Below are 21,411 nucleotides of genomic sequence, written 5' to 3' on the forward strand. Positions count from 1 at the left end.
AACCTCCCTCTTTGACCAATCACGAACAAGGTCACAAGACCGGAGACGTGTCAGGTTATCGGCGTTGGCAAAAGGGACACGGAAAGTGAAATGCAGAAATGAGATCGAGGCTGACGCAAGGATCACATGCCATTTTTCGGGGAACGACAGCAAAATATATGTTTCTAAAGAAAACATGAGTATGTCGGAGCGTGACATTGTTGCACTCGTCACTGTCTTCGGCGACGCCAGAGAAGGGTGGCAGTAATTTCCCTGTTGTTTGCACCAGTTGACAACCCGAGCTCCCGTGCAGTGCGACACAAGCGTAATCACCCGCACCTCAGGACTCGTGCTGTCAACCGGCTGGTTGCGGCCGGGTGGCCGGAACTAGCACTGCTGTGGTGGTTGTGCTGGTCCGGTGTAAAGCATCGCTGCCGGCATCAAGGTGATGCCGGCCCGGACGGACATGTGAAATGCGTCCAGAGAGGGACGGATCGCGAAGAGCGAGAAACACTATTGTCAGGCTGCACAGTATATATTATATCTGGTCGAGGTAGCTCTCCGTAAACACCGCGGAGAGCGGTGACGCCATTCTGTGACCCGTTGGTTTATCTGCCATCAGTGCACAGATGGTGGTAACGATAGCGATCGCTTAGTTATAGTTTGGATACTGACAACACTGTTCACCATAAACATACCCAGTTATAACCACACACCATATATATATATATATATATATATATATATATATATATATATATATATATGCTACACTCAACCACGCATGCTGGAGCCACCTATCGGTGACCCGCTAGTGGGAACAAAAACGCCGCGACGACATTTCATTACTGAGTGTGGGATAAGAGTAGATATCAGCACCACCAAAAGTGGTCCCAGCTACTTTGGCAAAGCCGTTTCAAAGGTTATTTCCAAAATTAAAAGTGGCTGTCGAAAAGTTTTCGGTTCTTGCATGGTTATTGAAAAGCCAATGCTGATTGGTCTGTCGTTATACCCAGAAAAGTAATATTGCGTACTTGTTAGCAGTTATATCTGGTAACAACAACGGCCTATTTTAAACTTTTGTGTAGCACGATGATATGATTGCGAGCACCACGTTGGTACGTGACTGTTGCCGCATGTCAAAGGGATTTAATGCATTTTCCATACCGTTTTTACGTGCCCTAGAAATCTTACCGCTAAGCCTTTAGTGATAAGTGACATCTTAACTGAAGAAGAATCATAAGTAGCTAATCAGAAGCTGCCGCTCGGGTGTTAAGTCCTCATTTACGTCTCATTTGGATCTGTAATGGCTGTGCATGATGCATGACCATATGCATCCCTTATGTTTTCGTCAACGAGTATTGAAAGCGGGTCATTCTTTTGTTTTTGTTTTTGTTTTGCTGGTCGATCGATTCCCTAGGGCATGTAGAGGCCACCGAGCGGTAGAACTGCTGCTCTTCGTCTGCTGCCGTACACGACTTCCAGCAATGTTCGCCGGATGGGTGGCAGACAATGTGGACATTGCTCTGTCAGTCTGCTGGGGTCGTTTTTGGTGCATTTCGGCATTTCTGTCATGCGTACATCTCGACGCCCTCCGGTCCGCTACTGGCCATCGTTAACGCTCTTCCTGTCTCTCGGTGTCCACCGGCCAAATGTGCTGTTACGGGCTGGTGCCGGCTGAGTGGATGGGTCCAGCGTCGCCCGGCATCCATTCAACGGGGGGGGGGGGGGGGGGCAACTCCACTTGAGCGGACCACATATCAAACTGCGTCCTTCCAACATGCGGTCGACGGCAGGACACTGTCGCTCGCGCTATAATGCTGCTGGTGATTGCGACTGAACGAACTGACTGCTTAGTGTCGACTCCCTGCGGAATCTCACCGTGTACAAGGCGTAACGACCTGGAGGTCAGGGGACGCGCGCCAAGCTCAAACTTCTGATGGAGGAGTGGGAGAGGGGCTCTGTGTAACCACCTTCAGACTGTTATTGGCGGGAGTACTGTTATGTGCTCGGATGTAACCAGTGATGCACAGGCACGTTCGGTGACTTTCAGTTCAAGCGTCACATGTTAATATGATCCAAACTCACGTATAGCCGCGTCTTTGGTCTCCGTTACATAAATCGGGTTCTTGTAAAGCATGCATACTCTGATATTTTCGAGTTTCTGTTAACTATTGGATGGCATTCGTACCGCAACGGCCATGGCATATTTAATAATGTATTTACATGTGCTCCTTCCGCCCATAGTTGTATTCAAACGGTGCTCGCCACCGGCCTATCACGCTATTTTTTCGAGATAATATTCTACGATTTCAGGGACAGAGCACCTATAAATAGCCGGATATTCCCCATGCCCTTGCTTTGGAAATGGAAAGGTCACACCCAGCAAGGTAGTCGTGGTATTTGCATCGAAAGGATCGAGCTCGCCGCAAATATTCATTCGAACCCAGAAAATGTTGCTGTTTCCACATAACTCATTTTTGTCAGGCATTTCTTGTAAACGCTGGCATGTTTCTGTGAAGCTTGGTTTTGATGCAGAATGCTGAGTGTACGTATATAATGGTGCCGCACATATGGTAGCACTTGTTGGGCTCTGCCATTATTGGCAGCACTCTCGACTAGCGTCACGGCGAGTTCGGCTGGACTGGATATTGAAAAATGAAAATATTTTCGTTATTCGGTATCGGTTTGGGCCGAAAAGGTACTCATTTCTGCTGTTCGGTATCGGTTTGGGCTGGAAAGATTCTGCCCATTCTGGTAATGTCGGCGCTCTGCAAAAATGACATTTTTTGTGGTATACATAATCGCTTGTAGGATATATACGACACCATACAGGATATTTTGGCGATGGAGGCACGTTGCGTCGCCTGTGCAGCGTTTCCGGCTGCCATTCTAGCCTCGTTTACATGGTCCGTATGGGGGTTTGGTATTGAGGGTGTCATGCCACACAATGGCGTACCTGTCTCAATGGGCGGCGTCCTGGGCGGTTAGTGCCTAGCCCTCCACCCCCTCACTACAGGGGCTATCATCAGCGGTATTTGCACTGACCCCCTCATCTGTTCATGCCGGTATGTCAGGCCCGTACGACAACTCGCTCGAGAATCGAGACAAGCGACCACAGGGTCTGCTGGCTATAGTTCACTGCAGGCCGTAGGCTATAGTGACCGCAGGGTCTGCTGGCTGTAGTTACAGCTATACTCACAGCGCACGGATCCGAGAGCACGCAAGCCTACACATCAGTGACGCACCAAGACGGCAAATGGCGCGGGCTGTGACGGAGCACATGCGATGATGCGGACCTGTCAGCAGGACGTGCTGCGCCGAGCCGCGTGTGTGACGGTGGCTGACCGGTGTCCAGTGTGACGGTCGGTAACCGGCGGCCGACAACCGTGTGGACGGAGAGCGGGCACCGTGGGGATGTGCGAGGCAGTGGCGCTGAGTCGGGCGCGTCGCAGCATATCCAATGCACTCGCGTTTCATGTGCGAGTTGTTTGCCTTCGGTCGTCGCGGGGCCGGGTCGCTTACGTCTCTGGCGTGCTATGTCGCGGTAGTGTCTGACCGAGTTGATTGGGGATATCAGAGTTGGCAGGAGTAGAGTTTGAAAACTATTGTACTTCGATGGGGCATGTGAACTTTTTGGTTGTCGGAGTACAGCGCTTGCAGTGCATCCGAAACAATTGGTGTAGGGCATGGGGTCGTGTATTTGATGTTACGCGTAGCGCACTCGCGTATTGGGTTATAACGCATCCTGAAATTTGAATTGGATTGGCTGCCGTCAATCCGCGACAAAGATTTGACCACTGCTTGTGTAGGGTGTGGAATGGAACTGAAAACGCTAGCATAGCGAAGAACCAGTACAAGAGAACGAGAGTCACGAATGTCCGTCCTTCGGCAGTCTTCAAATAGTGGGGTAGCGTTCATCGAGGAGAGAATAGAAAAGGTGCCTACGCCCAGCAACGGGGCAGACAAACATAAAAGGCCGCTTGTTTGAGGACTTTCTTCACCGTGATGTTCGAGAGCTGAAAAGCCAAGTCCAAGCGATAAGTTGTTGCAATGTTTTTTGTCATTAGCACTTCTTTTAAAAGTCTCTGGTATCCCACTCATCTGTGGACACCAGAGGCTTTTTAAAAAGGCTTCTAATCATTCACAGGCAGAAGGGTTACCAGAACATAGTGTTTTCTTCAGTAAAGATGTCAATTTATATGGCAGTATGCCAGTCAATGATGCTTTCGCTGCCGTGAAAGCTAAGTTAGACAAACATTTACATGACATTGGTGCTTTCGGTCTACTGAAAGAGCATATCTGAGGTCTTTTAGAACAGTGTCTCCGGAATAATGTTTTCTCGTTCGGAGTTGGTGTCTTGTGAAAACTGTGCCTTGCTTTTTCGAAAAACTAAAAATCGAGTAGGACCATCGGCAGGCAATTTTGAATTCACTTCTGCTATTGTTTCGATAAAGGCATGTTGCCGAAATATCAACCCAACTGTATCTCCCTTCCCCTGGTTTTTCTCCTAGGAATAAGGCTAACACTACTGTCTGAATCGCAGACGAGTAAAACTGGAAACAGATGCTTAAACTCGGCCTGGCGTGGTGAATATGCTGTTGGTGATGGCATCCGTTCAAAATGCATTATGATGATTATTATTGAACACAGATCATAGCAATTTTCACTCAAAAGCAGTGCGCAGCTACGGTAGCTACTTGCAGGACAGATGCTCGTGAGGCATATGGGTATATCGCAGATATTGCCAGCAAATGGTCGTATGTCAGCCACCTCCGTTGTGTGGGGAAAAGATGTTTTACTCGTTACTCACAACGGTCGTATTGGTTTGGGCAACTGACATGACAATGTCACCTGACAACTGGTCGACGAGGCGTAGTCAACCCAGGCCTGGGACGGCCGTGCCGCGGTACTGTGCCAGTCAAACTCTCCGTAGTTTTGCTTGCGAAAGACCGGAGCCGAAATTATCCGTTGAAACGACCTGACGACGACGACGACGAAGCAACCAAAAGCTTGACCACTCAGCTTTGCCGGCTGCTCTTGGGTTTAAGCAACAAGCTTAGCTTAACAGCAGGTGCTCTCAAAAAGCTTAATAGGCGCTTCGAAGCGAAAGCCACCCTTTCACACCATTGGCAGTGGCTTGTAAAAAGTGTCCTTAAACGCTGCTTGCATTGGGATGCTTGGACATGTGTATTTTCTTACTGGAACTGTTCTCATGTGCTTTGATATTCACTGAGCGGATCCCACTGTGTCAAGAGCATCGGGCCTAGTGGTTGGTGCCGGTAACGCCGTCCACCCTGACGCGATCACTCCGCAGACAGGTGTCGAGTGTCGAGTTCTTTTGATGCACCCCTGTTTGGTTATCTGGCGCAACCAGTTGCCGTCCGCGTGCTCTGTCTGTTCCCCGATCAGTCGTAGCGTCTATGCAGGGCGGGTTGGAGCTGACGTTACCCCGCCCCCCAGTCCTGAGCGACTCCGTCCGCGTCTGTGTCTCGCGCTGACCTTGACCCCGGCGCCTGACCCGTGTGCCACAGATCCCTGAGTCGGTGCTGCAAGGCGGCGAAACCTCCGACGACTGGCATCCGCTGTCCGGCAAGCAGGGCGAGGGCAAGGAGGGCATGATCAACCTGATTATGAACTACACGGTCAGTGGCTGCGCCTCGCGGCTGGAGGTAGCACGGCGAGCAGCCGAGTTCGGCCGTGCCACGATTCACGCGGTGCAGCGCCGATGGGCTCCATGACTGGACGGGGAAGTGTGGGCTTGATCGAGTCTAGTGTGGGCTTGATCGAGTCTAGTGTGGGCTTGATCGAGTCTAGTGTGGGCTTGATCGAGTCTAGTGTGGGCTTGATCGAGTCTAGTGTGGGCTTGATCGGGTCTAGTGTGGGCTTGATCGAGTTTAGTGTGGGCTTGATCGAGTTTAGTGCGGGCTTGATCGAGTTAAGTGCGGGCTTGATCGAGTCTGTCACGGCCTGCATCGTCGGCCCCGCCGCTGGCTAACCCTGCGCGACGCGCTGTCGCAGCGCCTGAAAGCCCAAACTAGTAGTCATACTTGTTGATTTGTGCTTGGCATGGCGTCCGAGGCGCGATCACACACCAGCGGTGTCTTGCGAATTATTTATTCCCCGACGTCGATAGCGACCAGCCGTTGATCACTTATTCAGGGTAGTGAGCCCATCCGGAATCGATATCCCCACAAGTTGGACACATTTCTTTTCATTGGCGGGGAAGCGCATTACGTGCACTGTGATTGATAAAGGTGATTATGGGGTAGTTCCCATGAGCATCTCACTCGGCGGAACGGACGTGGCCCCATTTGCCCAGCCCCCACCGAAGTACGTTGGTAACAACTCGACGGCGTACTGTTCGCGCTACCCCATTGGGGACTTGTGTTAAGATCTGTTTGTCGCAGAGCTATGAACCGAATTGTCAGGTCAACGTCGATGCACCCGACACTGAGCGGAAGATTGTTTAGTTGCCCTGAGCCGATCCATTGCCGGTGGTTTGTCTGCAGAAGCCAAACCCCCACGGCGAACGGGCCAAGTTTTCATGCGCGTTATGCTTTGAATTTTTGTAAACTTTCCGGAATATCCAAAGGTCTCAGCGGCTCAATCGGTAACGTGCCGGGTGGTCAATCGAAATGTCGTTTGTTCGAATTCAGGGCGTTCAAAAGACATTTGTACAACATTTGTTTGTAGTGTATAGCTCCTTGAAAGTTTCCTGCAAAAAGTCTGGGCACAACTTGCATTAAGTTTGTGACACATACGCGACGTTTGTGACACATACATGAACTATTGTGACACATACGCGACGCCACGTTACCAGCTGCCAGATATTTAGTTCAAGCTAGCCTAGAAATGTAGGACCGTTTTTAGTAGAACTCTAGCCTACTTCGCACGTCTAGTGTATTTTAGTTGAATGCTGCATTGTTGTGCACTGAACTTTGTTCGGCCCGGCATCCATTACGCTGCCATTAGCCAGCACTGGAGTCGATGGCGGCTGTCGAGCTCCGCACCATGAAGCCGCGCCAGCTTCCGGCCGGCCATTGTGTGAGGCTCTGTGGGCTTTACTGGCCAGTCTGTCATGCTGGGGCCGCGTCGGCGGGCCGTGCGGCGGCGCCTCTACCACGCGGAACAAATGGCCGCCGCGCTGCGGCCGGGGGTCGACTCGCAGGGCCGTCACGGGGCTGTTACACCCGCGTGCTGGGACGGCTCGCACTGCCGCTCGGCTGGGCGCGGCGGGTCTGCCGGCGTCCGGCCCGCTCGCGTGGCGTGTAATGTGCAGATTGGGGCTCTTTGAGGGGACTTGTAGGACGAGATCTGCCGTCCATGCTGCGGGTATATCGTGGAACAATTCTACCTCGTCTGTTGTAACTATTTCGTCCTGTGAAGAACCCGTCTGATGCCGGTTTATCGCCGACGCCATGCCGCGTGGTCTTGGCCCGGTGAATTAGCTGCAAAATTTGCTGGCAATACTGCGGCTCAAACGTGCTGCCATGCCCAGAAATCGGGCTACTGAGTTCAAGTCAGCCAGTCGGCCATTCGCTGTGCTAGAACGCTGGGCCGGGGGTGGTGTCTTGGGTCGACACCGGCACACGCTCACGGTACGTGTGTTTCGGGAAGCCGTACGATTTTGTTGTCGGACTGGGTCACATCGACGTAGTATGTCACAATGCCCCGGAAACAGCCGCTGTCTGCGGTATCCGTGGACGAAAACGTTTCTGGTGATGTGTGGATGACTGCTACTGAGTCCGGCGGCTGGTCGGGGACGCTGGTCCGTTCCGACATGCCGTGTTCAGATGTGCATACGCGCGCTATTCTTAACCTGGATGCCTTGTAACAAGTTCAGTCACCCCCATGCTATCAATGTCGGTTAGATTTCGCTCTGGTGACCGGCAAATGAACCTCATTAACTGACGGAGACCGCAGTCAGAAGCCGCGCGTGCGTGCCTCGCCTGATTTGGTCCGTGCAGGCTCGCTCGCCGGCCGGCGGACGGGCGTCGCTTGACGTCGCGCCGGCTCCGTTTGACCGGGAATGTTCCAATCAGCGCCGGCGACGCCGGACGATCGTCTCATCACGCTAACGAGCCGGCCGTAATGACCGCCCTGACTCGCCGCTCCGTCATCCGAGCCACTCGGGCAGCACGTGCCTGCTCTGGCTGCCGGCACCGGCCGGCGCTGGGCGCTACTCCCCCGCTGGGGGGAGGCCGTGTGACAGTTGCGAGTCGCAGCATGTGAGCTCTGGTTTTGGCCAGTTTTTTTCGAAATGGCAGGCTGTCACATTGGTGTCGTATGTTTCCTAGCGGCTCGCAGCCTGAGAACGCCACACACGTAGCTAATCCTCACACACTCACACAGCGAATCATTTCGTCCGGATCAGCTCTCGCCAGTATCGCGCAGTGGACAGCTCTCGGCGCTTGCGAGGCGGTGTGTTTCCCCGACCGGGGTCGCCCGCTGACGCCGGGACGCCGCCGCCACCGCCGAGCCGATTCGCCGAGCTGGTTAATTGACGTCGGGCCGTCGCAGGCGGGGTCGCTCGGACGGCGGAGTTTCGAGCCGGCCGGCCCGGCCAACTTTGCCGCGCCGGTTTCGTCAGCGTGTGGCTGGCCGACCGCGGAGCAGACCGCCCTGGCCCGCTCTCCGGCCAGGCGCGGCCGCCTGTCGGCAGCTCGTGACACGCGACCGGTGTCCGGCGGCGCGGCCGGCGGCCGGCGCCACCGACTAGCATCACCTGACGCTCACGTTGCCCCGTGTGACTGGCGGCTTGCCAGGTTTTTGGAAACCTAAGTATAATGCGCAGATTTGTAACAGACCAGGTAGCAGCGTGTGTGTGCACTCGGTATGACTTGGACGGACCGATCCCAGCGAGAAGGCGGTGAGATCTGTGCGGTGTTATAATCATAAGCACGCCGCGCTCAGCGTTACAGGTGCCCGAGGGGGAGGGGAGCTTGCCATGACTGGAACGTCCGTCCCCAGCCAGCGGTGGTAAGACGTGTGGGGTGCACAGCTTGGCTGCTGCGCTCATCCACTTTGGGCGTCTCCAACAGCCCTCGTTTCGCAACGCAATTTCGTATGTAATGGAAGACAGATAGTTTCCAGATGTATTCAGATTGGCCGGGGAGTCAAGCCCGAGTGAACAGAAGTTATTCAAGCCAAAAGTTTCAAGGTTATTCAAGCCAAAGCAAATTTGCGGGACTTACCCGTTGATTTGCGAGGAATATGTCAGTGCAGTGTTTCACTGATCGCTGCGTGTTTTGTCGTCGCAAGAACGTTGATCACATTTTTTAATCGTAACAGATTATTTATTCCATGCCCACTTCCAATGTGTTGTTTTTCTGCATATTTCCATATCTTGCATGAGCGATAACGCCCGCGTTACGAGGATGCTGTCATGCCATTCACAAATACTGCCCGCAGGAGGATGCCGGCAGTGAACGGCTAGGTGTTGCGGCTGGCAAACCGCAGATGATATATACGTGCGGCTTGCGAACCTCTGATGAAATGTACGTGCGGCTGGCAAACCTCTGATGGGATGTTCTTGCGGCTGGCGGACCTATCATGAAATGAACATGTGGCTGGCAAACCTCTGGTTGGTGTGGGTACCCGCGGCAGCCCTGTGACGTCACCCGTTTGCGACGGCCCTCCGTGGTGAGCGTGAACTGCACGGGCATCGGTTCGGTGGCGGACACTGTCGGCATCCGTGTGGATGTCGACGGGCGGCGTCCGCCGGCCCGCGCCCGACTCCGTGCTGGCAGCACGGTGTGACAAGGTAGCCCGCCCGCTGCTGCGCGTGCTTGCTTCCCGCCCGCCCATGGGTAGATACGCAACCGGAGCTCGTCTCCGGCGCGGGGTGGAGAGGAGTCTCCTCGCGGGGAGGACCGCAGCATCGGCGCGGGGTGACGGGGGTGGGGAGGGGTCTTCGCTCGGGGAGAACGGCAGCGCAGACGCCGGGTAACGTGGCTGTGTAAACGACAGCGGAGCCAAGCACGTACTTATCATCCTCCACCGTGCCGGTTGGGCTGTTACGCTGGGATGGGATGCCCATCAGCTGGGATGCTCATTGCTCCCTGAGCCCTTGGCAAACACGCGGTCTCACGTCTGAACGAACTGTTTTCGGTGCCTGTGTTGCACATTGCGTCAGTGAGGAGCGGGCAACAGGGGAGCCCTGAAGCGCCGGGTGGACCGGGCAGCTTCCCGCCGTGTTTTGTGTTTCATCGGTGTATACTTACGCTTCAGTTTCGCTGCAGGCGTCGGTACGTTCGGTAATGACCAACGTCCTTAGTTACCGTTTCCAGCGACGGGGGGGGGGGGGGGGAGGAGGGAGCAAGAGGTACAACGCCCTTGAATGCTTTGCATTTCGCGCAGCTCTCAGTCCGCCGCCATTCGCGGCGGCGTTGCGGCCTCGCCCTCTGTGCCATGTACGATCGAAGCCGGGCCGACTGGCTTGATTGGAAAGCGTTTTAGCGCGCCGGCTGCCGGGCGCCGCTAATGGTGCATCGATGCCAGGTGTTTGTACCTGCCGCTGGCGCTGCGCTGGACATGGCGCGCTGAACGCCCTTGCAGTGAGATATGGGCAGGCGGCTAATGCAGTGTTGTGCGCCCGGTGGTAGCGGCTCGGCCGTCCGCTTACACCGCGTCCGTTTACAATCGGTGACCTTTCGGATCGGTTCGTCGTCGCGGACCCTGTTCAGGCGCTCGCGAGGCGCCGATTGGCGTGCAGTGTCATGGCGGCCCCCATGATGCCGCGGTGGGGGGGGGGGGGGGAAGGGGGTTGAAGAGACGTAATGGCATGACCCGGCTGTTGCGCTGGTGCTGTAATCTGATGCCTCCTTAAGCGTACCTTGTGGCGTGGACACTGGGTCAACCACAGAAGCTATCCAAGCTGTTTTTGCGGTATTTGTGGTGTCAAATAACTGACTGTAACCGTGTAAAACTGCTGTATTTCGATGCATGATGTCAGCCGGGCAGGGCTGGCGTGCCCTGTCCGCGGGAACAGACAGCGGCAGCTGGCCGTCTCGCGGGGCGCGCCGCCCGGCCGATCAGGACACAGCGCCACCGGCTCCTCGCCGCCGAGCGACGCCTCACGGCTGAATAAGCGGGAAGAGTATATTTAAAGCGTCGTCCGGTGCGTGACAGAGATGCAAAATGGCGCAAAGTAAGCAGGGGCGGAGTGAAATGAAAAACACCACCGATATTTTATCCGGAAGATAAGCGCAGATAAAAACAGGCATTTAGCGGGTCCTTCTCAGGGGCCTTGATTCTGGCCGGGGTGGGACTGTCGTGCTTAGACACTTCTGATGCTGACCGGGGTGAAACTGTCGTGCCAAGACACGTCTGATGCTGACCGGGGTGAGACTGTCGTGCCAAGACACGTCTGATGCTGAACGGGGTGAGACTGTCGTGCCAAGACGCCTCTGATGCTGACCGGGGTGAGACTGTCGTGCCAAGACACCTCTGATGCTGACCAGGGTGAGACTGTCTTGCCTGGACCTCTCTGTGAGGCGTTACGTGGATGTCGCTGCCCCTCTTCACTTCGCCTGACGTCACGGGGTCGTTCACTAAGGCGGCGTTGCTCTGAGTCAGCTCGTGGAAAACACACCAAATTATGTGCCCGGCGTCAGCTCGGGTTCGTCCATCCCGCTCCATTTACCCTGTTTACATGGGCAGCTGTGATTCGAATTAAGCCGGGACCCGTCCTCGATCCGAACTATCCGGCCCATGTATACACTCACGCGCCGTTCCGCTGATTCGAATCGTGCGCCGGAGGAAATCCCTTCCCGTGAGAGGATCATCCGTTCAGGAAGGGATTTCGTCCGAATTATCGGCCGTCAGCTGTCTAAACAAAAAAAAGAAGAAAAATGCCTGGCGCACGCAGTTCTGTTCATAGCCATTTCAGCTTTGTGCGGTGTTACCGCTTTTCCACGGGTTTTTAGCTATTGCTCGAGACGGTTCAAGTCCAAGATGGTAAGGAAAAGAGAGGGAAGGTGAAGTTGACATCATGCTGCTAAAACTACTCTTATTATTGAGGGCCTTGAGTGGCTAGCAGCACAGAAATGCTCACGTAATTTAGCCTTGCTAGGCGCTTGATCTATGCAGACAGCAGGCGTCGACGGTGTTTGGTGCTATCTTTCCGCCTAAAGGTTAGATTAGTTTACATCTGGGGCAGGCTCCATGCGTCCCAAAGCCAGATGGAGGTAATATGGTTATTTTATATAGCTTTGACTTGTTCTCATTTTAATTTTTGGATTGCTCAAAATTCTCGCAGAGAATGCCTCCAAGTTTCGTTCATTAAGTTAATACCTTAAGTCCCCAGGAGTGTTTTTGCAGATGTTCCTTAAATTAGGATGCTGGTTGCTTGTCAGTTTAATTTGTGTGAGAAAGGTAGCTTAAAAATTGCTGCATGATATGACGGACGAACAAATATAGATCATTGCAGTCAGCTCGGAATGTGAACTTTTTTAATGGTAGGACCGAAATTGCCCAATGATGGGGTCAAAACAGCAAGAAAGCAAATGTGAACACTGGATGAAAATGGTTGTCATCATTACTCTGCTAAATCCAAGTTTGTGTGTTCCATGTGCAGGAAAACAGTGCATAAACTAACACCTAACACGATGGCACATGCTGCATGGAGAACACGTCTGTGTTGCATATCATCACCTGTTTTTGTGCTGGTGATTTAATGTGTCACCTTGGTGCTTTTTTGTGATGGGTGTCTTTGCAGGCCACTAGGTAGGTAATTCAACTGTTCAACAATTCTTGCAGGGAGTACCAATAGTTTCTTTCATTAGGTGAATACATAAATGCCCCAGGATTGATTTTGCAGACATTCCTCCTGTGACTTGAACATTTGGTTGACCACCTATTGGCAGGAGGGATGTGCTGGATATTGGTGACTGGCTTGTCAAGGAAATATGAAGTTACGTCACACTGGTAGACCAACTGGCAAGGAAGCGGGGGCTGGAATATTTGTTTTTGATGCAATTAGGCTGTTTGTTGCTTGTCGGTTTAATGTGTGTGAGATAGGTAACTCAATAATTCCTGCATGATGCAAAGGATCAACAAATATAGGCAATAGATCATTGCAGTCAGTGCAGAATGTGAACTATTTTTAATGATGGGACCAAAATTGCCCAGTGATGGTTCCAAAATGTCAAGAAAGCAAATGTGAGCACTGGATGAAATTAGCTGTCATCAGTACTCTGTCAAATCCAGGTTTGTGCATTTCATGTGGAAGAAAACAGTGCATAAACTAAGTAAACCTAACCTAATGCCACATGATGTGCAGAGAACATCTGCAGTGCACATCATTACCTGTTTTTGTACTGGCGAGTAAATATGTTGCCTTGGTGCTTTTTTGTGACATGTATCTTTGCAAACCATGAGGTGGATAATTGAGCTGTTGCTATAATTAATCATTTGTTATGAATTTTGAGCCCAGATTGCTTTTGTCATGACAGCTCTGGGGCTGGTTCACGTTATGATCTTTGGACTGTGCGAACACGGCTGTTTGTGCCTCCTAGCCATCAGTCCATATCAGCCAATGCTGTTGACTGCAAGGATATCAAAGCAGTATTTCAACCCTAGTATGTCAAGAAAGCAAATAGCTGCATTCTGACTTGCCAGTCCATGCCAAGTCTAAATGGCAATGCTGCCCTCAGGTACTGATGATGCATTGGATGGGGAAAGACAACATAGTTACACAGTTTTTGCCACTAACTATGTAGCATTCATGAGTCATTTCTGTAGCGTAGCTCACTGTTGCAGGCTGCTCACAAATGCATTGGTGCGGGATTAGGTAATGTGTTTCTTGGGCTGCGCAAAGTAGATGACATGATGCTGGGTGGCATACTGATGAGTGTGGTAAGTTTGTGAGTGTCATTGGCCAATACAAGAAAATACTGATTTCGTGCTAGCCAGTTTCCTGCTAGTAAAAATTTGCATATAACACTGCTTATGTGACAGATTTGGCAGTGCTGACTGCGCAACTCCTGTGTTTCAAGTGCTATGGCTTGTGCTGTAGCTACAAAGCCTACGAGTCCCGCACAGATCATTTTTCCAACGGAGTCCATCTTCCTCCTCGCCCTCAAAGCTGTCTCGCGCCCACCATGGCTCGTGACATTCGCCATCCATACGCAGAGTACCGGCTTTTTTCTTCTTGTTTTGTTCAGTTCGCCTCAAAAGCGCAGTTTTCGCCCATAACCCGTTCCTTGGTTCGAACTAAGCGGGATCGAACTATCGACCGTTAATCCGACGTAAAGCCGGTTTCGCCCATGTAAACGCCCCTCGCCGAGAGGGTTAACGTCGCATGATCCGTTCCGATCTTAATTCGAATTATCCTCGGCTGCCCATGTAAACCGGGTAATTGTAGCGATGTGGACGGCCCGCGCACAAACACGGAATAGGACGGCGCGTAATGAGGCCTGTCTGGTTTTGTTTGGTTTATCATTTCTTATCGCTGGGTACTTCAGACTGCCGGATTGGGTTGGCGACCTTTCTGCTTGGCGAGCCAGCATATTGGCAGGCAGTGATCTGGCCGACCAACCGTACCGTGTGAACGCCTGGACAACTTACCGGGGATTTACTGACATGTTTTTCCGATGCCCTAATGAAATGCAAACAATGATGTGCTCGACTGACCGTGTGGATTGAAAATGTCATGCCGATGGCTGGGTTGCGGTGTCACGGGATTGTTCAATCTCTGGACATACGTCACTGCCTGAACGCCTGTCGACCCGAGGTAACACACGTCATCCGCCGTGGAAGATTGCATTTTAATGCAATCCTCTTATCTTATCAGATATTTAATGCGATATTTAATGCAATCTTTAATGCAATCATTTTAATCCAAGTTGGTCACCACCAAAGTCGTCGTAATCCAAAGTCGTAAATAATAATCGTCGTAAATAAAATCTTGGCCACCGTAATCATCAAAGGGTGTATTTCAGGTGTAATATTTTTCAGGTTGCCGATTCGATTACGTTTCCAAACATTGGCTTTTGCCAGTTTTTGGTCTGTGGTCAGTGGGTGCAAAGATGTAATCATATCAGAAGCGTCACTGGCCGGGCCGCTGGAGGCGCAAGACGTGCTGTTAGTTAAGGTGATGACTCTCTCGTCTGTGGCCCGCTCATCATAAGCTCTCTCCCCGCTTGGCCCATGCCGTCCTAAACAACCCTTCCACACGGCGGGGATATTGGCTATCATCCACTGTTTGTGGCCGTCTGGTTTATGGGTTCACGCCGTGGACACATCAATGGCGCTATTGTCGCTGGCAGTCCTGGAATGGGATCACGCGGCCGTAGCTGATCTGCAGAGTATCCGGCTGGAACATTGCTGCTTTTAGGACGTAAAGGAAGGGATGAGCTCCGTCCTTGTTCTGACTTGGGGTACAGGGTAATTTTCAGCATTAGATGAACGGTGGCGTTAAAGGCCTTGATGTGAACTACCTTAGAAGTATAGATCCGTGGCGAAGTCATCTATTAATGAGCTATCTGAAGGGTCTGCCTTTTAAGCGCGCGGCTCCTCGGGCTGAAATGGAACACTCAGTGGCTTGACTGGAAACGATGACCTCGTGCTGGAAGCCGAGGTTGTTCAGGGGCCTCAGACACGGCACCAACGGCATACCGAAGCTGCTTTCTGAAAAAAAAACAGAACCATATCAGTGTGTAGCGTCTACGGAATTGGTTTCGAGTAGAATGGGTCGATCTAGCGCGGGGAGGTATTGGGCACGTACCTCTCTGCCAAAAAACATTTCAGCTGCTTATGTTTGTGACCAGCCTTTTGCATCGTCGGTCACATACATTAAATGTTGCGTCCTGTCGTGACTGATCGCTGTGTTATGCGCCAGCCGCACGCTGGTGGTGGTAGACAGGCTGCAAGTGGCGACACCGCCCTTGGTCCTCGAGCCTACCCTCTATCCGCTGCTGATAGTGACATGGTGCGGATGCAGCCGCCTTTGACGTGTCAGCTCTGGTAGTGAACATTTTAGCATGCGAAAAATTTCCGCTGTTGGCTTGGTTTATATATATATATATATATATATATATATATATATATATATATATATATGTAATGAAGAGTTTCCAGGCCTCAGCTGTTGTGCAGTGTCTCGTCCTCCAGGCCACGTGATGAGAATGGACCGTTCTGTCGACTGTGGCAGGCCCTGAGTCATCGGTCACGCCTTTACCAGCGCGTGTGTCGTTTGTCTCCCGCCCCCACCACCCGTCTAACGGCTGCCGTCGCGCCCGCCCCGCAGCCGCTGACGGGGGAGATGCCGATGCCGGCACCGGGCTCGGTGCCGATGATGATGGCTCCGCAGGCCTACCTCGGCCTCATGCCCACCATCGGCGTACCCATGTACGCGGCGCCGCCGCCGCAGCAGCCGGCCCATCCGCAGCCGCAACCGCAGCAGCCGGCCGTCAAGCCAGAGGACGTCGCGCAGGTGGGAGTGGTGGCGCCGTGCTGTGGCGGCGGCCGGAACTGGTGGATTAGGTGGCGCTGGCGTGCGGCGTGTCGCCTACATCATTGAGACGGGATGGGTCTAGGTCTGTCTTGTCTCGCGGGTTTTCAAGCGTGTGTTTTCTTGCGGTTTTTTTATTCCGCTGTTAGTTGAATTGTTTAAAACAATTGGGTGACGACTGTTGAAAAGTGTACTTTGACCAAAGAATCAGCTGACGCGAGAAGGTTGTCATTGTCATTGGGGCTTGCATTCAGGTGCTGAGGCTCTATGGCGCCGCCTGCCTCTCACCCTGGCAAGAGGGCTGGGCACCGCGGGGAATCGAACCCCTTATCTCTGGTTTCCCAGACGCGCGTTGGCTAACGCAGGCGCGTTAGATGGAGCGGGTTGCCGACTTTACCACATTCAATTGGTCTTCAGTCAAGGTGCCTTTTACAGTTCTAAGCGCTGGTCGGCGGTGCATGACCTCTTTGATGTAGTTGACTTGCGCTCCGCTGATCTGTACCAGTATGTACCCAACTCATTTGAAAGCCAGTGACTGCTTGTTATGTTCTGCCCCGTCGCGGTTTGGCCACCTCACTCATTTGGCAGAACGTGGACTTCATTAAACTACACACACATGTTGATAGCCATCCACAAATGCAGCTCGCAAATGTCCCCCGTCCTTCGGGTCACATTTTGCAACGTCAGCGCGACTTTTTCTTGGATATTCTGCCCGTCACCTGACGCCACCACGTGCTGCCGCTTCAGCTGAAGGAGATGTTCCCGGCCATGGACGACGAGATCATCCGCTCGGTGCTGGAAACGCGTGGCGGAGACAAGTCGGCCGCCATTTCGAGCCTGCTGGAGCTCACGGCCACCTAGTGCGGCGCGTGGGCTGCGCCGGAGCGGCGCCGCCGCCTCCCGCGGCTCCAGCGCGACCCGCCCTGTGGCGTGCCGCCGGGACGGCCGGTGCACGTCACGTCGTCTGGCTGTGGGCGGTCACGCCTCCTTCTGAACACTGCTCCCTCACGCTGTCCGCTACAGCGGCGCACCACACCTCCGAGCTATTGCCTCCCGCCGGTTTTGCTGTTCTTTCCCCTGCGATTCCCCGCCCTCTGTTCTGCGGTTTCCCCGGCACCGCTGCTTCTAGCACGCCGTGTCTCCGTTTCCCTCCTGCCGCCGCTCCCTCCGCCCCGCTCATGTGGGTGGCAGCGCCGTCTGTTTCGCTCCGCTCGGAGCAGTCTCACCGCTTCCGCCAGCGGCCCTCCATACAGCCCTCGTAGTGCTGCACCTCCGTCCGCGTGACCCCCACGGTCCTGTTGTCCGGTGTCCGCCCCCTCCCCTCCCATGCTAGCGGTCAGCCCGCCTGCTCGCCTCGGCCGGCCGGGTGGAGCGGTACGCCCGTGTCACGCCCGTGTCCTCCCCCTCCCCTCCCCATGCTAGCGGTCAGCCCGCCTGTTCGCCTCGGCAGGCCGGGTGGAGCGGTACGCCCGTGTCACGCCCGTGTCCTCCCCCTCCCCTCCCCATGCTAGCGGTCAGCCCGCCTGCTCGCCTCGGCCGGCCGGGTGGAGCGGCACGCCCGCGTCACGCCCGTGTCCTCCCCTCCCCACGCCGCCGAGAGCTGCGTCACTTGTAGCATGGCGTACGGTGTTCTGGATGACGGGCGGCGAGCTTTGGCGTCCGAGTGGCGTTTGCGACGAGGTCAGTCCGTTGATGGTACAGCGTTAGTGTGTGGACGTGCTGTGTGGACACCAGTCCCTCCCAGCGGTGGGCCAGGGTTGCCGTTTTGGCTAGGGTACGGAACTCTCGCGTGCGGGCATGGCATATCTGGGCGGGGCGGCGGGGATCGCTTACTAACCCCAGCTCGTGTCAGCGTGCTGATTTTGATTTGGCCGGTGGTAGTGTGTGCTGGGTTTCTGCAGACCTGGTTTAGTGTTGCAGCATTGGGGTAGTCACAAACTGAAACGCTTTTGCGCTTAAAATGAGTTCGAGTCTGCTGATATATGTTTATATATTTAACCAAATGACTCGTGTAATATTTTTATATATGTAATTATTGGCGCATCAGTTGAGCCGTGTGTTTGTTCTTCGTGGCTTTTGTATGCCAAATTGCGTGTACTCTCAAGGAAATGTATATACAGCAAAGTATATGATATGGATATACCGCAAGTTTTGTGTTATTCATCATTCTTCGGTTCTGCGTCCCTCAACGTTGCATAAGAGGCAGCACCCACCCCGAAGGACCCGTCGCAATGCGTGGCCACGCGGCTAGCGTCAGCGTGTGCATCCAACAGACTTGACGCCCTCGCCAGCTGGGAGACGGCTGGTCATCACATCTGACGCATCGATCGGCGACCATAAACACCAAACCAGTCCCCAAAGTTCTCTGTTGATGGTTCTGCCTGCGGCCAGCATGAGTGGTACCCCGAAAGCATTATGTTCACGGGTCTCGGGAAGCGACAATGGTCCCGCGGGCTGTGGCGAGAAGACAACCCCAGTCGCCTACTCTAGCGTGCTCCCTGCCGCTTCAGGCGCGACTAATGCCTGCAGCCGACGCCGTCCCGCCGGCCAGGAAGGGCCCGGTTGGCGTATGGTGAACCAGAGGTACAAGGTTCGACTCCTGCCGTTTCCTCCGTATCTGCCGCGGTGAAAGGCAGACGACAGTCGCCTATAGCCTCAGCTGCTGATTGCGCGGTAAAGCCCCAGCGAAAACGACAATGCCGTCAGGAAGGAAGCCCCGAGTCAGGCGAGCATCCACTCCGGTGACACTGGCATCAACGGCTCCTGACATACCCGATGCCGACATGTGCTTCCGGGAGGACGCATGGGAATTAGAAGGCAGACCTTGAATGAATCGACTCCCGGAGTAATTTTGTCTAAAGAGAGTTGTCTGAATACAGCGCATAAAACGGGGAAAGTTGTGATTTCAAAAAGCGCCTTTCCAACTCTGCGGTGTCTGCTGTGGATTGGGAATGAGAAGGGAGGGTAGGGCTTGCTTGTCCCAGGGAGGCTAAACTTGCAATGAAAAGATCAAACGGACAGAACTGTGGTCTGAAGACCAGACGCACGGCAGAATGAAAGATGTCACTTCCTGTGTTTATGTAAAACAATATATCCTCACTCACTCACTCAGTCGCCTCACTCACTCCTTCCAAACCACTAAATACTACACGACACTATGCGGACAATGTTGACCAGCAACGTTCGTCAGCACTGTTGGTCAGCACTGTTCCGGCCCTGTACACCGAGCGTTGTCTCCCGCCGCTGTTCGGCGCTGAGTAACAGGGGACGCCCGCCGCTCGGCGCCGAGTATCAGGACGTCCGCCGCTCGGTGCTTAGTAACAGGGGACGTCCGCCGCTCAGTGCTTAGTAACAGGGGACGTTCGCCGCTCGGTGCTTAGTAACAGGGGACGTTCGCCGTTCGGTGCTTAGTCACAGGGGACGTTCGCCGCAGGGCACCAAGTAACGATAGATGTCCGCCGCTCGATGCCGAACAACCGGGGAAGGGGGGTGGGGAGGGACACACATCACGGACAGGCTGATCTGTTTTTAATCGCCGGCTGTTGTCAGCGATAATGACAGCCGAGGCCCCATGCTCCTCTGGGTCACAACCGCCGCCGCAGGTGCCCCCACTCATCAGTGCCCGAGCCATTCGCCCGTGAGGGTGGGTTTCGGGGTGCAGCATGGCTTGGTCGGCGTTGAGTCTGATTGACGAGGCTGATTGTCGCCGTATGCCGCCCGAAATGGCAGGTACGGGCCGATACGGTCGGCGTGGCAGCTCTGCGCGGATGAAGCCTCATGCCCGTGGGCAGCCTCGCTCGCCTGTGTTCTCCCTGCCGCGACCGTGTCCCTGTCGCCGCGGCTCTGTTGGCCCGTTCTGTCTTCACCGGCGCCGCTTGTCACTGGATCGTCCTTGTCCACGGCGCGGCTGTTGGCCTGCCTCTCCGTTGTGCAAAGCGTCACGGCACAGTGCGCACGGCAGATGGCTGTGGGCGTGAGGCTGGGGAGCGCCGCGCCATCCGGCGCCGGCTGCCGCCCTGGCTGTGTCAGGAGATCGGCGTACCGCGGCATCGACGGTCTGAGAGCCGCTGCCTGCTCGTTCGCCATGGATGCAGGTGTACTTCAGGCATGCCGTGCTGTATGATGGATCCTTGGTACCATGTATCATCTTTGTGAATGAGGTCTGATTATATATTGCCATAAAAACTTTATGCAGTTCCGTCGTGCGACGGCTCATACGCCTACGCTCATTGATAGGAGTTCTTACAAAGGCTACCTTCCGAATGGTTGTGAGTTGATGAACGCTGGAATTTAAAAGCGGGCGTTTAAAGGGAGTGCTCCACCTTGTACCTTTGTAGATTTTGCACTTCACTTATCGTGAGATCAGACCCGTCCGATTTGATCGTTAATGCCAGTTTTTCGAAATCCTGAATAGCTCAGAATTTTGGTTTGAAGTAGTCGCCCAGCCGGAAAAATCTCAGTGGAATCCCTACTCATCACTATGATAATACAACATTTTGTTTGCCTTGTTTTATTCCGACATACACGTTCTGTCATGTTTGGAACACACCAATATGCCATGCGTATGTAATAGATGATGCGAAAGCTGGAGGCACTCTTTACAGAAAAGCTATGCAGACACGAGGCTTTTATTCCGCGAACTAAACGAAACGGTATACTATTGCTTCGATTTCTCCCCTATGGCGTTCAGCGCAGTGGCGCTTCTCGAGGCGCACTTTGGCTTTAACAGCTGACGAGAGCTGTCAAAGGACCTCAATAGATTCTGCCGTCATTATGACAACGTCGGTCGATTGAATATATATATATAATATATATATATACATATATATATATATATATATGTATATATCTATATATATTATATATATATGTATCTATTAATATATATATATATATATATATGTATATATATATATCTATATATATATATATATATATAATCTCTCTCTCTCTCGCTCTCTCTCTCTCTCTCTCTC

The 21,411-nt window shown here is 53.4% G+C and overlaps 1 protein-coding gene across 1 annotated transcript in view; it reads left to right on the forward strand.

Moving 5' to 3' along the window:
* LOC119107701 (toll-interacting protein B) overlaps positions 1-18,575 on the forward strand; it is a 32,763-nt gene extending 14,188 nt beyond the window's left edge. Inside the window, exons 5-7 of the mRNA XM_037231239.1 lie at positions 5,514-5,624; positions 16,232-16,417; positions 17,183-18,575. Coding sequence (XP_037087134.1) covers positions 5,514-5,624; positions 16,232-16,417; positions 17,183-17,296 — 411 coding nt within the window. The 3' untranslated portion in view covers positions 17,297-18,575. The remainder of the gene's footprint in view (positions 1-5,513; positions 5,625-16,231; positions 16,418-17,182) is intronic.
* Positions 18,576-21,411: the final 2,836 nt, after the last annotated feature.

The sequence above is a fragment of the Pollicipes pollicipes genome, unplaced genomic scaffold, assembly GCF_011947565.3.
Source record: "Pollicipes pollicipes isolate AB1234 unplaced genomic scaffold, Ppol_2.1 Scaffold_6686;HRSCAF=7923_pilon_pilon_pilon, whole genome shotgun sequence".
Classification (NCBI taxonomy): domain Eukaryota; kingdom Metazoa; phylum Arthropoda; class Thecostraca; order Pollicipedomorpha; family Pollicipedidae; genus Pollicipes; species Pollicipes pollicipes.